General features: G+C 39.6%; 1 protein-coding gene across 22 annotated transcripts in view; it reads left to right on the plus strand.

Moving 5' to 3' along the window:
* Window positions 1–13,922, plus strand: part of DOCK9 (dedicator of cytokinesis 9) — a 354,977-nt gene extending 341,055 nt beyond the window's left edge. For 21 of the 22 annotated variants that reach the window (XM_037065816.1, XM_037065821.1, XM_037065829.1 and 18 more), the window contains 4 exons: window positions 6,334–6,524; window positions 9,890–9,990; window positions 10,120–10,258; window positions 12,237–13,922. In XM_037065816.1, coding sequence (XP_036921711.1) covers window positions 6,334–6,524; window positions 9,890–9,990; window positions 10,120–10,258; window positions 12,237–12,359 — 554 coding nt within the window. In that variant the 3' untranslated portion in view covers window positions 12,360–13,922. Of the gene's footprint in view, window positions 1–6,333; window positions 6,525–9,889; window positions 9,991–10,119; window positions 10,259–11,173; window positions 11,182–12,236 lie in introns of all 22 variants that reach the window. The other variant, XM_037065828.1, reaches the window with a different exon arrangement.
* The last annotated feature ends 345 nt before the right edge of the window (window positions 13,923–14,267 follow it).

A 14,267-nucleotide genomic window follows, 5' to 3' on the forward strand; every position in this document is an offset into this window, starting at 1 on the left:
AGCTCTGTACTTTGCTCAGAGTAACTCCAAGAGTAACTCCACTCCAGGAGAGGCAAAATAGACGTGTGTTGTTGGCTTAGAAAATAACCACCTTAACATAGCTGGGAGGCTGAGAAAGTATGAGCAATGCAAAGCTTGGGCCTGGGTCTTGCAGACCTGGGTCACACTTACTTTGTGATCTTGGACAGTTCACTTAACCCTTCTGTACCTTAATTTCCTTATATGTAAGAGAGTTTTACTTTCCATCTCCTATTAAAGAATTTTGTGAATCATACCCAGGAGGGGAAAGAATGTACATCATTTTGCTAAAATCTCACTTACCATTGAGCACCTTGCCCCTGAGGTTGATGATAACTAAAAGGAGATTGTAATACAACACAAAAATAAAAGTGTATATCAAAAGGATAAGTTACTGGGCAGTGTAAAGATTTAGAGAGGGAGTTATAAAAATGCCACTAAAAACTATTATCAACCTTTATGGTTAAAGATACACAGGCCAGGCTATTCTACAAACTTTGAACTTGAGAGTTTTTCCTCATGTTATTAATACCTCAGGTTCTTCTTTCATTGAATTGCTTCAAACCTGACCTTTGGCCATCCAAGATCCAAGAGGGCCCCAGCCCTCTGAATCCAGCAAATGCTCACTATTCTGGATAGTTCAGTCAGCTTCAATTTGTAATCATTTAAAAACCTAATAATTACCCTCTTGACCCCTTTGGCGTACAAGACATTTCTGACCCTACCTCCCAACATGATCCCCTCTATTTCTTCTTTCATATAGTGACACATGCACTGGCCCACAGTGCCCACAGCATCATGGATGAAATATGAGACAAATTCACACGGACTACTGAGTCCTGTGAAGGAAAAGGGGCAGCGCAGCTACTCCCTCAAGGGGTGAGCCTTGCCTAGACAGGCTTTTATTGGGTTTAATTTGCACAGGAATATGGGTACAGCTTATTAATCATTGCCAGGCAGTAAGGATCAAACAATAGATAGCATACAAAGAACTATTAAGGCTTCTTCTGAGTCAGGGTCTATCAGCTAAAAGGCTACAAAACTTTGGGAAACAAACTCATTTTCTTCTTGGGCCTTTACCATTTATCTAAGAGCTTTCTTAGAAAAGCAGGTTTCACAGGTTTTCACATATCCTTTCTCAGGCCTAATCACCCAGGGAGCCCGCCCTTTCCAGCACAGGGATGCACCACCCTCTGTCATTGTTTCAGGCTTAAGTCAGGCAGAGGAGGCAAGATAGCCAAGGAATTAGGAGAAATAAGGACTCAGGCTTCGTCATAGCCAAGGGGCGAGGGTCCATCACCCCTTTCTCCATAGCCCCTCAAGTCCTTCCCTGGGGCCTCCACGTGATCATGCCTGCCTTACGTAGTTCCCCCCTTGGGAAATCTTACCTGTCATTGGCTAACTGATCAAACACTGGAAGCCAGTTACGGAAAAAGGTGGAGAAGCAGCGCTCCTGGCAAGAGATAAGCTTTGTCTCCTTAGTGGCTTATGGTCCGAAGGTCACTCACTCAGCCTTAGCCATGGAGGGTTTATAGCTCCTGAAACCAGGCCAGGCAGTTCTCAACAATATAGAACCTCTGGCCTGGAGTTCCTTCCTAGTCACTCTCTCAGAGTCTTCCAAATCATGCCCAGACTCCCACTCAGGTTGGAAATACTCTCCTCTCTTCACTTTGTATTCAGTCTAATAAGACCATATAATCACTCCTCAGCATTCTCCTCCCCAGCTTCCTTCTTAAAGAGCTGCAGATCACTAGTGCAGCCCATTTATGAATAAGATGATAGCTCACTGAGTCCATCACCTAATTGTTCACCTTCCAAGCCACTTTGCTCCTTCATTTAGCCATTTGGTCAGTGATAACATTTATTAATTCAGCAAAATTTCTTGAGCATAGGCAGTGTTCCAACTTAACATACTAACAAAACAAAACTCTCTGGCTTGTGCACCTTAGATACTAGCAGGAGGAGATAAATTATAAACAGTAAATATAATGCATAATTGTACCTATGTTGGAAGATAATATATTCTCTAAACGGAAGCAAGTGGAGATTGGAAATGTGAAGTTGAATGTGAGGTTGCAGTTTAAATAGGGTGACTAGGGTAGACCTCATTGAAGAGGTGACATTTGAGTTCAGACTGGAAAGAGGAAGTAGGTTGTGAATATATGTAGGGGGGAAAGGAGCTGTATAAGAATAAACTCTGTATTTCACATACAACTGTAAACCTACTTTTGCCCCACCCTGCTTCTTTAAATCTCCAGTTATCATCACAAGAAGCAGTAACTCGGGACTTTTTTGCCAAGAAGTCAGTATAATCCATGGACATCTCATAAACATCCTTGGAGTTGGTTTTTCTCTCCAAAATAGAGGTGGTACTGCACCACAGCACTCAATACTATGATAAAACTAATTGTATGTGTTTTAACTTGGCTGTCAGCCTGATGGAATGTTTTCACAGGTGCTTCTTCATTATAAATGGGGAAGCTGTCATGCTTCTCCATAAAGCACGTCAGTCTTTCCCATTCGGGTACTATTCTGGTCTGCAGGTCCTTTCCCCATTTCCCTGACTAGTAAGCAGCAGTGCCCAGGTCTTGTTACATTTTCAAGGGAGACTTTGGTTTAAGTAGGATTTATTGATCCCAGTGTTGTCACTTAAAAACTCCACAAGGAGTACAAAAGAAACATGAGACACAGAGACTGACCTTACACTGATAAAATGTTTAGAGACTAAGACAGGCCAATGATTGTGTGACAAACGAGGTTTCATTCGGTTGAACATTCAGCTTTGTGCAGACTTTGAGTGGCCCATTGGAACTCTGTGTTCTGTGGGGCTGGCCTGTTTTCTCATCTTGTGATAAGTCCTTTCTGAGTAACACCCCAGCCACTTACTAAGTAGTAACAAATCCAAACTCACACTCTCATCTTATTTTTGCTTGTTAAAAAATAACTTTTAAGCATATACCTAAATGTCAATTAGTAAATAGATGTTAAATGAGAATATTGCAGGTATTTATATGCCATATAAAGCAACAAAGTAGGAATGTGAAACAGACCCAAATTAGAACCAACTGTTTCTCTGTTCATTTTTAAACTTAACTCTTTGGTGTTGATATGTTCAGGTGTCTTATTATGATAAAATAATACTGATTTGGGGGGTGCAGGAGGTAAAAAAACATGAGAGATTTGTGGCCAGGCTGGCAGCATAGGTAAACATGGCTTGCCTCCTTACACAACCACATAAAAATTACAGCTAAATTATAGAACAGCCATCACTCAGAACCATCAGAAATCAAGTTGAATGGAAGTGTGATAACTACTGAATTAAAAGAAACCACGTCCATACAGACTGGTAGGAGGCAGAATGGGCTGGTCCCACATCCACATGTGGTGGGTCAAAATTCAGGAGGGATATCTCAGGAGCAAGGAGTCCCAGCCCCACACCAGGCCCTCCAGCCTAGGATTCCAGTGTCACAAAAATATGTCCCCTTAACTTCTGGCTACAAAAACCATCAGGGTTGAGTCAGTGGAAAAACTTGCTAGAGTACAAAGTAGATCCCCTTAAAGAACTCACACATGAACTTCCTCAGATTCACTCCCTCTGAGCTCCAGTACCAGAGTAGCAGCTGGTATATGTACCAGAGTAGCAGCTTGAAAGGAACCAGTGGCACACAGGGAGGAAATGAAATGTCTGACATCAAGGTGCAAATTGGCAGTCAGCTTTCTCCCAGACAGAAAGGTGGGCAGAAGCCATTGTTCCTTTTCTGAACCCGTCTCTCATAGAGCCAGCAGGTTGCTGCTATATCTGAGACTATCAACCTGGCTAACACTGTTCGCCCTGCCCTGGAGATCACCTGTGGTTCCATCCCACCCAACTTACGGCTGTTAATAGACTGGTCTTGGCTCATGCTTCGCAACTTCCTAAATCCTTTCAAACAAGCAAGACCCAGCCTCAGTGGGCCCACAGCCCCTGTACCTCTTGCTAAGTGGCCCCAGGCACAGCACTAGCAGCAGCCAGCCTAGATTCACAGCTTGGCTTTGACTGGGAATCTCCAAGCCCAGCACAAGTAGCAACCATTCGGATTGCTTTATAGCTCAGGCAGAATACAAGTGGTGGCCAACCTTGACCTGCAACACCCAGGAAACCCCAGGACCTGTGCACCCAGTTGACAGCTACAGACCATGTCAGAGCACCACAACCCTGCCCTTGCACAGCTAATCCTCCATGAAGGGCAGAGGTTGGTGGTAAGTGGTCACAGCCAGTCCTTGCAGATGACTGGCTAGGGTAAATCCCTCCCATTGATCTGACAATAACAACTAAGGCTCAACTACAAGAGGAGAGTGCACTCAGCCCACACAAAGGGCACACCTCAGTTACCCAGCTTGCGTGATAGGGGAGGCTGTGCCACTGGACCCTACAGGACACCTACTACATTAGGCCACACTACTAAGACATGCACTCAAAGCAGCTCTACCTAATACATAGAAACAAACACAGGGAGGCTGCCAAAACAAGGACACAAAGAAACATGGCCCAAATAAAAGAACAGATCAAAAACTCCAGGAGAAGAACTAAAGGAAATGGACATAAGCATTCTGGCAGATGCAGAGTTCAAAACACTGGTTATAAGGATGCTCAAAGAACTTATTAGTGAGAACTTCAACCGCATAAAAAAGATCCAGTCAGAAACGAAGAATACACTAATTGAAATAAAGAACAATTTATGGGGAAAGAATAACACAGTGACTAGAGCCAAGAACCAAATCAATGATTCAGAACATAAGGAAGCAAAAAACAACCAATAAGAACAAGAAGAAAAAAGAATCCACCCCTCCCCGACCCCAGTCCAAAACAATGATAGTTTAAGGAGCCTCTGGGACAACTTTAAGAGGTCCAACCTTCACATCATAGGGGTGCCAGAAGGAGAAGAGAAAGAGCAAGAAATTGGAACTCTGTTTGAAAAAATAATGAAAGAAAACTTTCCTAATTTGGTGAAGGAATAGACATGCAAGTCCAGGAAGCAGAGAGAATCCCAAACAAGATGGATGCAAAGAGGCCCACATCAAGACACATCATAATTAAACTGCCAAAGGTAAGATAAAGAGAGAATCTTAAAAGCAGCAAGAGAAAAGAAGTTAGTTACCTACAGGGGAGTTCCCATAATAAGACTGTTAGCTGACAAGTGACAAAAAGCAGGGACCTACAGCCAAGACTGCTGTACCCTGCAAAGCTATCATTTAGAATCAAAGGGCAGATAAAGAGCTTCCAAGACAAGAAAAAATTAAAGGAGTTCATCACCAAACCATTATTATATGAAATGTTAAAGGAACTTACCTAAGAAAAACAAGAAGATCAAAACTAGGAACGGTAAAATGGCAATAAATACAAATCTGTCAACGATTGAATCTAAAAAACAAATTAAGGAAACCAGATCAGAGACAGAATCATAATATGGGAAGCATTTGGATAGTTGCCAGATGGAAGGTGTGCATAGGGACAATGGGTAAAGAGGTGAGGGAATAAGATATACAAATAAGTAGTTACAGAATAGTCATGGGAATGTACAGTATAGGAAGTGGAGTAGCCAAAGAACTTACACACATGACCCATAGACATAAACAATGGTGTGGGAATTGCCTAAGGCATTCAGGTTGCTGGGTGGACAGGGGGATCAAGAGGGGAAATTGGGACAACTGTAATAGCATAATCAATAAAATATAACTAAAAGTTTATGTATAAGAAAAAGTGAGTATTTTTTAGTACATTATTTGTTTCAAAATATCTGTTATTGTGACTTCAACAGTTGTGCATTTCTGGTTCACAGAATACTTTGCTTGGAATTATATTCTCACTTCTTTTCATTAATTTTTCTGATTTGTGCAGACATTAGCATGTGATTCAAAGTTATTCTGTGGATAAAAATGAGTTTTTCATATTTTTTCTGGACTTAATATGTATATGATATCTTAAAACTACTTAGACTTTTTTTGCATTTCCAAAACCATCTTATATCTAGTAGCTCATTCAAATCTCACAACCTCCAAGGAAGGCAAGGAAGTCATGGATGAGAAAATTTAGGAGGGAACAATAAAATGATGTCTTCAAAGATACACTTCTCACATTAAATGTTAACAAGGAAACTGTCATTAAACATACACGATGATTAAAAAAGACAGTATTGTGCATCCATGAAATACTGGCCTATGACTTTGTTTCCTTATCTGTAAAATGTTAATAATAATTACTTCTACCTCAAGTAGAAGATCATGAGTAAAGATCATGCAAACTGTGGGATAATTCTGGGACTCATTCCTCCACAGCAATACACTGCTTCCCTTATGTAAAGAAGCGGATCCCTGTCATGTACCAACACCACACGGACCTGAACCCCATTGAAGTGGCCATTGATGAGATGAGTAAGAAGGTGGCTGAGCTTCGGCAGCTGTGCTCCTCAGCTGAAGTGGACATGATCAAACTACAGCTGAAACTCCAGGGCAGCGTGAGTGTTCAGGTAAGCCAGGCACCAATCAAAGCAAACGTCAGGGCAACTGAGGAAAAGGCTCTTGATTTAAGTTACTGGAAAAATTCAGGCCAGTCACACCAGCAAGATCTAGTGTAGATCTCTAGGTTTACCAGTGATCCCCTTACCTACCTGCCGTGTCTATGCAGTTTCTCCTGATACCAGAGCGGTAGTAGCCTTAGGGTACCCCTTTTTCCCCACCACCTGCAAAAATATCATTCTCACTAAACTGTTTGCCAGAGGCAGGAGACAGCTCTCCATGCTAACCTGATTTTTTTGGTTATTTGGGGGATTTGGGATGCCTAATCCCAAATTTGGGATGCCTCCTTATTTGGGAGCATGAAGACCCTTCTAAATATAAAGAAGTATGGATAGCTGTAGGTTCTCTTATAAAACTATTGTTTCTCTAAAAATTGTTATCTGGAAAAGTACCTTAAGTTTTACTCTCTTAAGGGTATATTTTGATTAACATAAATTCTTTATTTTTAATATGGCCTAATAAATTTTTTTCTTTGCTGGTAGCATTTTTCTAGTCTACTTTAAAACAGTCTGTTCTTAAGAGAATATCTTGGAAACATATGTATGTTTTCCTTCTTTGTTTAAGATTCCTATGTAGATTGTAGTCCATCTAGAATTGATTTTTGCATGTGGTAGTAGATAGCCACATTTTTTTCCGTATAGCCATCCAAGTGATATATATTGTTTATGGAAAGGGTCATTGTTGGTCTAGGTAATGATTATATAAATATGTTCTGTTTATGAAAATTTATCAAGCTATGCATATATGTTATGTGTACTTTTCTGTTTGTATATTACACTTCAAAAATACATTTGTAAAGGGTTTCTTGTGTGGTTTCCCAAGAAGTTGGTAAATGTAAACTCACCTCCTTCCGGTAATCAGTATGCCTCTTACTTTATTTGTATTTTTAAATGTATGTAAGTAATTGTAGCACATGTTTGTGTGTGTGTGTGTTTATATGTATCTCCACTTTTTTCTCTTTCAAGAGGCATGTTTATGAAAGTTATATATAGATTATAATACATAGATTTTGGGGTTTCCTTGGTTCATTTTTTGAAATCAGTTTTTGTCAACTTTTTATCAGATTCATGCTGAGTTGCTGCCTAACATTTTTCTAAATGTCATTCACCAGAAAAGTATTTATACATGTTTTCAACCTCTTTTCTTATGGCCCAAAAGACTTAGGTGTCAAAATGAGTTATCAAGTGAATGTGATCATTATTTCAGCAAGGTGAGTCCAGGGGCAACAGTTTTCTTCAACTACAAACAAAACCACTCAGTAACATGACCTGGGAACATCCAGCCTCTATCAAAAGGCCTGCAGAGGGGCGTGGGTGGCAGTAAAATGTGGGGCTTGGACAGGTTGAGCTTTCTAAAGGGCAAAATGTGCCCTACCTTTAGACTGTGACCTTAGACTTTTACAAATGTGCAGTATCTTAAAAAGCAAAGAATTGCATGATGAAGTAAGATTAAGTTTGAACATCTGTACCCACCAAAGTCAACACAAAGTTACAGCCAGAGGAAATTAGCTTTATCATTTTATTTGTGGTTTCTGTAATTCTTTCACCAAGAGCCTCACTGGGGTTGCTGTTGTATAGGACAGAGCTATCAGGGTAGTTTCATGGGGCTGCACTCCAAGATCTTTTGATATTAGATCTTTTGAAGTTTCATCAACTTTCCCGTTTATATTTTCTTAAAATTGAATGCAGTCATCCCTTGGTACCTGTGGAGAATTGGTTCCAGGAACCCTTGGGGATACCAAAATCCATAAATGCTTAAGTCCCTCACATAAAATGGCATAGTATTTGCATATAACCTACATACATCCTCCAGCATACTTTAATCATCTGTAGATTACTTATGATACCTAATACTATATAAGCAGTTGTTATATGTATTATTTAGGATAAAATAGCAAGAAAAAAGTCTTCACATGTTCAGAACAGAAACACCCATCTTAGGTCTAACTACATAGTACATGTCAGCAACAATGTAACTTTTAAAAATATATATTTTTGACCCATGGTTAGTTGAATCTGCCCATGCAGAACTTTTGGCTACAGAGCCAACTACATATGTATCATTTTGGAGAATTGGTCATTTGGGTCATCTTTTAACATAGTTTTGTGTTGTTATTTTTAAAGACTTTATTTATTTACTTACTTACTTACTTATTTATTTATTTGGAGGGGAAGGAAGGGAGAAAGAGGAGAGAAACATCAATGCCTGGTTGCCTCTCACACTCCCCCTGCTGGGGACCTGGCCTGCAACCCAGGCATGTGCCCTGACTAGGACTCTAACTGGCAACCCTTTGGTTCTCAGCCCGTGCTCAATCCACTGAGCTATACCAGCCAGGGCTTAACATAGTTTTTAACATAGTTTCACACACACATATCCAGTTTGATGACACATTCAATCATCATCAGAAAATTAGCTAGTTGTTCCTGTCTCAAGAGCCCACCTCTGCTATGAATTCCCATACCTCAGATTTCCTGCCATTGCTTTGTAAGTCGTGCACACCATGTATCAGAACCACAGCCCACAGCAATAAACAGCAACAAAAAAAGACAGATGGCTCTCCCTACTTACTTACCTTCCAAGCCCACCAGACCTTCCAGGAATAATTATGTAGTAATCATGGGGTAAAGTCCTTCTCCAAGCTGTCTCAGATGTCTAGAATTTTCTCTTTCCCGTTCAGTGTGTCTAATTTTCTTTTTATCTCTATTCCCACATTACCTGACTTACCCAACCAACTCCAGATAACTTTTCTTGGTTAGCTGAGACATACAGGGTTCTGATTCCTACACTCTGTTGCTAAATGCCCCTAATCTTTGGCCTTCCAGCACACCTCAGATGGTTACCTCATTCAAAGATAAAAGATCAGTTTGCTATGGCTGTCTACACAATTCAATGAGATGAACAGTTGTTTTTTTTTTTTAAATTGGCATACATACCATATTATTTTCAGTTTTCCCCTGAACTCACCAGGTTGAATGTATTGTGGCACAAATATCAATTGGAAGACTTGGGCTCTGATTTAAGATGTTTCACTTACTGGGTGTTTGACTTTTAATAGGTCTTTACATTTTCCAAGCTTTGGTTCTTCCTACATAAAACCATCATCACAAGTGCCCTCAGGATGGTTGAAATAGTAAAACCAAATGACATGTAACAGTAGAAGCTTTCATCATGGTTTCCTCTTTAGGGTTGTAAGTTCCTGGAGGACAGAAGTCATGACTAACTCAAACATCATTTTTAGCACATACCAACTGAAACTAAATCACTGATAAGATCATTTTCTTAATAACATAATTTTAAGTCTTTGTTCTTTTTCTAGGTCAATGCTGGTCCCCTAGCATATGCCCGAGCTTTCTTAGATGACACAAACACAAAAAGATATCCTGACAATAAAGTGAAGTTGCTTAAAGAAGTTTTCAGGTAAAGCACATGGGAAATGTCTTTTTCTCTTCAAGTATTAACAAGTTCTGTGCTCAGTCAAGGAAGGTACACTTGGACTCATTCTTTGTTCTCAACATGCCTTTATTTCCTTCCCCCATACCATTTCAGGCAATTTGTGGAAGCTTGTGGTCAAGCCTTATCCGTAAATGAGCGTCTCATTAAAGAAGACCAGTTAGAGTATCAGGAAGAAATGAAGGCCAACTACAGGGAAATGGCAAAAGAGCTTTCTGAAATTTTGCATGAGCAGGTAAGTGCCACAGTAGAGTTCTGCCCATTTTTAGGGAGCATGCGTTAGTTGGGGTCTTAGGTATACCCTACAGTGGCCTACACCTTCTGACATCCTTCCAGAATTTTGAGAATAATACAACCCACTACACTGCTGCTACCATCTAACCACAGGTTACTTGGGAAACAACTAACAAATTGCCCACCTGTGTTTATCCAATCTGACCAGAGGAGAGTAGCTTCCACCTCCTCTTCAGCACTCTTACAAGTGGCCCCTTTCCATTCCAATTTAGTTTAATAAGAAAACTCACATAAAGAAGAAATACCCATACTGCTCCCAGAATTTTCTTTATTTAGCCACTCCTTTGAAAGAACAGGTTTGCCAGCCTGTTTAAGGAGTTATCTGTTGCATTAAATTTCTTTTGCTATTTACAAAAATAGGGTTGTTCAATTTTTTATTATTTACAGCTGACCTGGGTGCTCCAGTGGATTCTTCTTGGCTACTTCTATATTCCTTGTTATTATGGGATGTTGTCTGATTATACTGCTACTGTCACCTTCCTGTAAGAATTCCTTTCAGTAGAATCACGTATGTGGGCTCAGTAGTCATCAGAGGGGACAGATGCCCAGGGAACCCGATAAATGTTACAGAGCAGCTTCCACATAATTTCAGAGAGGTCTGCTCTCCATCAACCTTAGTCACTCCTTCCTAGTCATAGTGTCAGTCTTAATAATTAGTGTCAGTACCTTGATAACACAGAACTAGTTTTTCTCTTCCCTACAATATTGCCTTTCATTCTTGCAAAATGGAAGCTAGGACCATTTATGTCTATTAACTATCATGTGATGATTTAGTTAGGAAATTTCTGTTGTAGGAAAGTAAATGCCCAAGCTCTAATTTGCATACTTTTTTTCTCCTTCATGCTGACACATTCAGATGGGATGGTAATGTCATTTTTTAATTTTATTTTTCTGAAACTTGATAACCTGACTCATAAAGTTATTCCTGAGTTTGGGCAACCTCAGACATTGGCATAATGACAAATGCATGTCCAAAAGAAGGCATCCCTCTTCTGGGCACTTAGAAAAGTAGAAAAAATTGAAATGATTAAAGATATTAACATGTGAATACTTAACCAGAACGTGAGGGCCTCGTGGAGAACAAGTGTTTGGAGAACACTGACAGTCTTTTCCATGGGACCTTCAGATTCCTGTAGAATAGAGAGCGTGATCAGTGGGTGCCAGCATTTGGCACTAGAAAAGGTGAAAGTAGAAAAAGAATTATGGGCTGAAAATATTAAAATAAATTCCCAGATTGTATGGACACTGATGCAGTGCTGTGCTCTAAACTTGAACTTTCTGTTATCTCCGCAACTATGAAGATTAAACTCCTTTGAACCCTTAAGGGAAAAAGGTCATAACCTGGAGTAGACTTGATTTGGGCTTTTCCAAGAGAGCCTCTGAGTGTGTATGTTCTTCTCCGTTTCTACCTTAGAATCCTTTCCTGCATTACTGAATGCAAAAAGAGACTTGTTCAGGGTCAAAGGGGCAGCACTGTCTCTGTCCCAGGATGGAAATCTGTTAAGATCCTGAGAAAGGAGTCAGTAGAGAAACACAGATGCTCCACATTCATTTTAAAAGAGTTTTCTAAGGGACAAAGCTAGGTCATGTCTCCATCAAGTATGTGTAACATAGACTTAAAGACACCTTATAATCTGGTAAGTCTAGAAGGCTCTCTACTCACTGGTTTGTAAAGGAAACAAAACATGTTTGTTCTGGACTTTCTCCTTACAATCCTGATCTGAAAAATGTCACTTACTAGATAAGCCAACACTATCCTTCGGCAAGTCGCCAAAGCCAAACTCTATCTGAGCAGACCATCATTCCCAGTAACAGTTACTGTTGGATGATAAATTGTGTATGTTTAATGAAACATACCATTTTGAGAAATATTATTCAGGGCATTACACTTGGGTAATGTTGTGTTTCTGTGCCTCGAGATTTGCCTTCTGGAGGAGAAGACAAGCGTTTTACCGAATTCCCTTCATATCTTCAATGCCATCAGTGGGACTCCAACAGGCACAATGGTTCACGGGATGACCAGCTCGTCCTCAGTTCTGTGATTCATCTCATGGACCGTGTGTGGGGACTGACTTTGTCATTTGCAAACTCGGGATGATTTTCAGAGCTAATCTTGGGGCTCATGCAAGACACTGGGAAACCAAGCACAAGGAAAAATCGTGGGAGTGGGAGAGAAAAGTAATGAAGAACTATGTTATTTCATAGCAGATTTTCTAGAGGAGTCATAAAAGGATGCATATTTTTTTTAAATCTCACTGTCAATATTCAGTATTTTCATTCTGTCTTAACAGAAGTGTGTGTGTGGTGGACACTAATAAACAGAAGTTAGATTTTATTTTCCATACAGAGTAGTATTAAAATAAATGGCCTAGAGAAAACAAGTGTTCTGAAATAAACATAGCAGGGACAGTAGCACTGAAACTGAGGCTGGGGTAACCCTTTGCCTCTGGGCTAAGCTGGAAAATCTTGAAAATATTTTATTTTCCTGTGGCACATTCAAGTTGAATACAAGAACTATTTTTGTGACTAGTTTTTGATGACCTTAGAGAACTGATCGTCATAATTTTTGTACTAGTGATCAAGCAGATTTAGTGCTTTTATACATATATACTTCATCTAAAAAACAGGAAGGATTAAGAAACTATGTGAGCTTAAAACTAGTGAAGCAGTTTAGAACCAAAGGCCTATGTTAATATGCCTTTATAACATAACTATGTTAGAAAGTTTAAAGTAATACAGTATATTATTGTGTACATAAAGTTTGTTAATACACTCTCAGCATTCTGTACATACATGTGTTACATTTTTACATTTTTAATACTCCTCACAGTAGCTTCTGCATTAAGTTTTATTTTGACAAATTTGTGCTGTTCCTAGCATATGCAAGACATTTGACTTTACTGTTTTATTCTTGTAAATAAAAAGTGCAGTATGGAGATGTACACAGTCTTTGCTGTGTTAGGTTTATAAACTTTGAAAAAGTTCATCCTTTTGCCAAAGTGGTGGAGTATGTAATTGGTAAAACATTAATCCTGTGGTGAAAATGGTGTGATTTAAAGCTTTCACCATGTTATATTCTTTGGAGACATTAATTTAGCAATTTTATATTGGGGAAAATAGAGGTTTTTAATTTTATTTAACTAGATGCCCTGACCGGCAGTAATTAAACTTTCTGTACCACATCTGTATTAAAATAAGCTGATTTTCTAGTAGTGAATATTGGTTATTTATTGTTAAATTATCCTGAGAGGGACAGGATATTGAAATACTCAAGAATAAAAAAACATGGCATGTGAAATTTGCTTTAAAATACTTAAGAAAGAAAAGAGGTAGGTAGATGAAACAAGTTTGACAAATGTTGGTAGTTCTTAAAGCTAAAGCTGGGTACAAGGGAAGCATTATATCAGTTTTTCTGTCTTTTGTAAGTTTCCATGATACAAATGTCAACAGGTAGGTGTAGGGATCAGATCTTCCAGAGAAATTGGATAAATGCTTTGCTGCACCATGGTCTGGCTCAGAATTCTACTATTGTTCCCCAAGTATATGCAGACACTGTATTACCTCCCACTTTTGCTTTCCAACTATATCAAAACTTCCACTTTTTTTCATCACTCTTGCTTGCTTTGAGGTGACTACTGTGGGACAAAGTCATTATTTATTCCACCAATGCATTGGTGGCCATGTGCGTACACACTCCCTGTCCCCAATGGTATCACAAACACTGAACCTAAGTCAAGTGATGGTTCCAAGTGTAGGTACCAGTCCTGCCTCTAGTGTGCACAGTGATACAGCAGGTGTGTCAGTTCCTTGTCACTCAGCCCCATATACTTCCAGTAGTGGAAGAAGTCTTCCCATGAGGAATGAAATGGCTGGTTTTCTACTTGAAGGGTTTTAAAGGTTGTCCTTTTACATAGCCAGTTGAGGAAAGAGAATGTGATGCTGTGTACATC

The sequence above is a fragment of the Sturnira hondurensis genome, unplaced genomic scaffold, assembly GCF_014824575.4.
Source record: "Sturnira hondurensis isolate 20B ecotype Veracruz unplaced genomic scaffold, ASM1482457v3 Scaffold0016184, whole genome shotgun sequence".
Lineage (NCBI taxonomy): Eukaryota > Metazoa > Chordata > Mammalia > Chiroptera > Phyllostomidae > Sturnira > Sturnira hondurensis.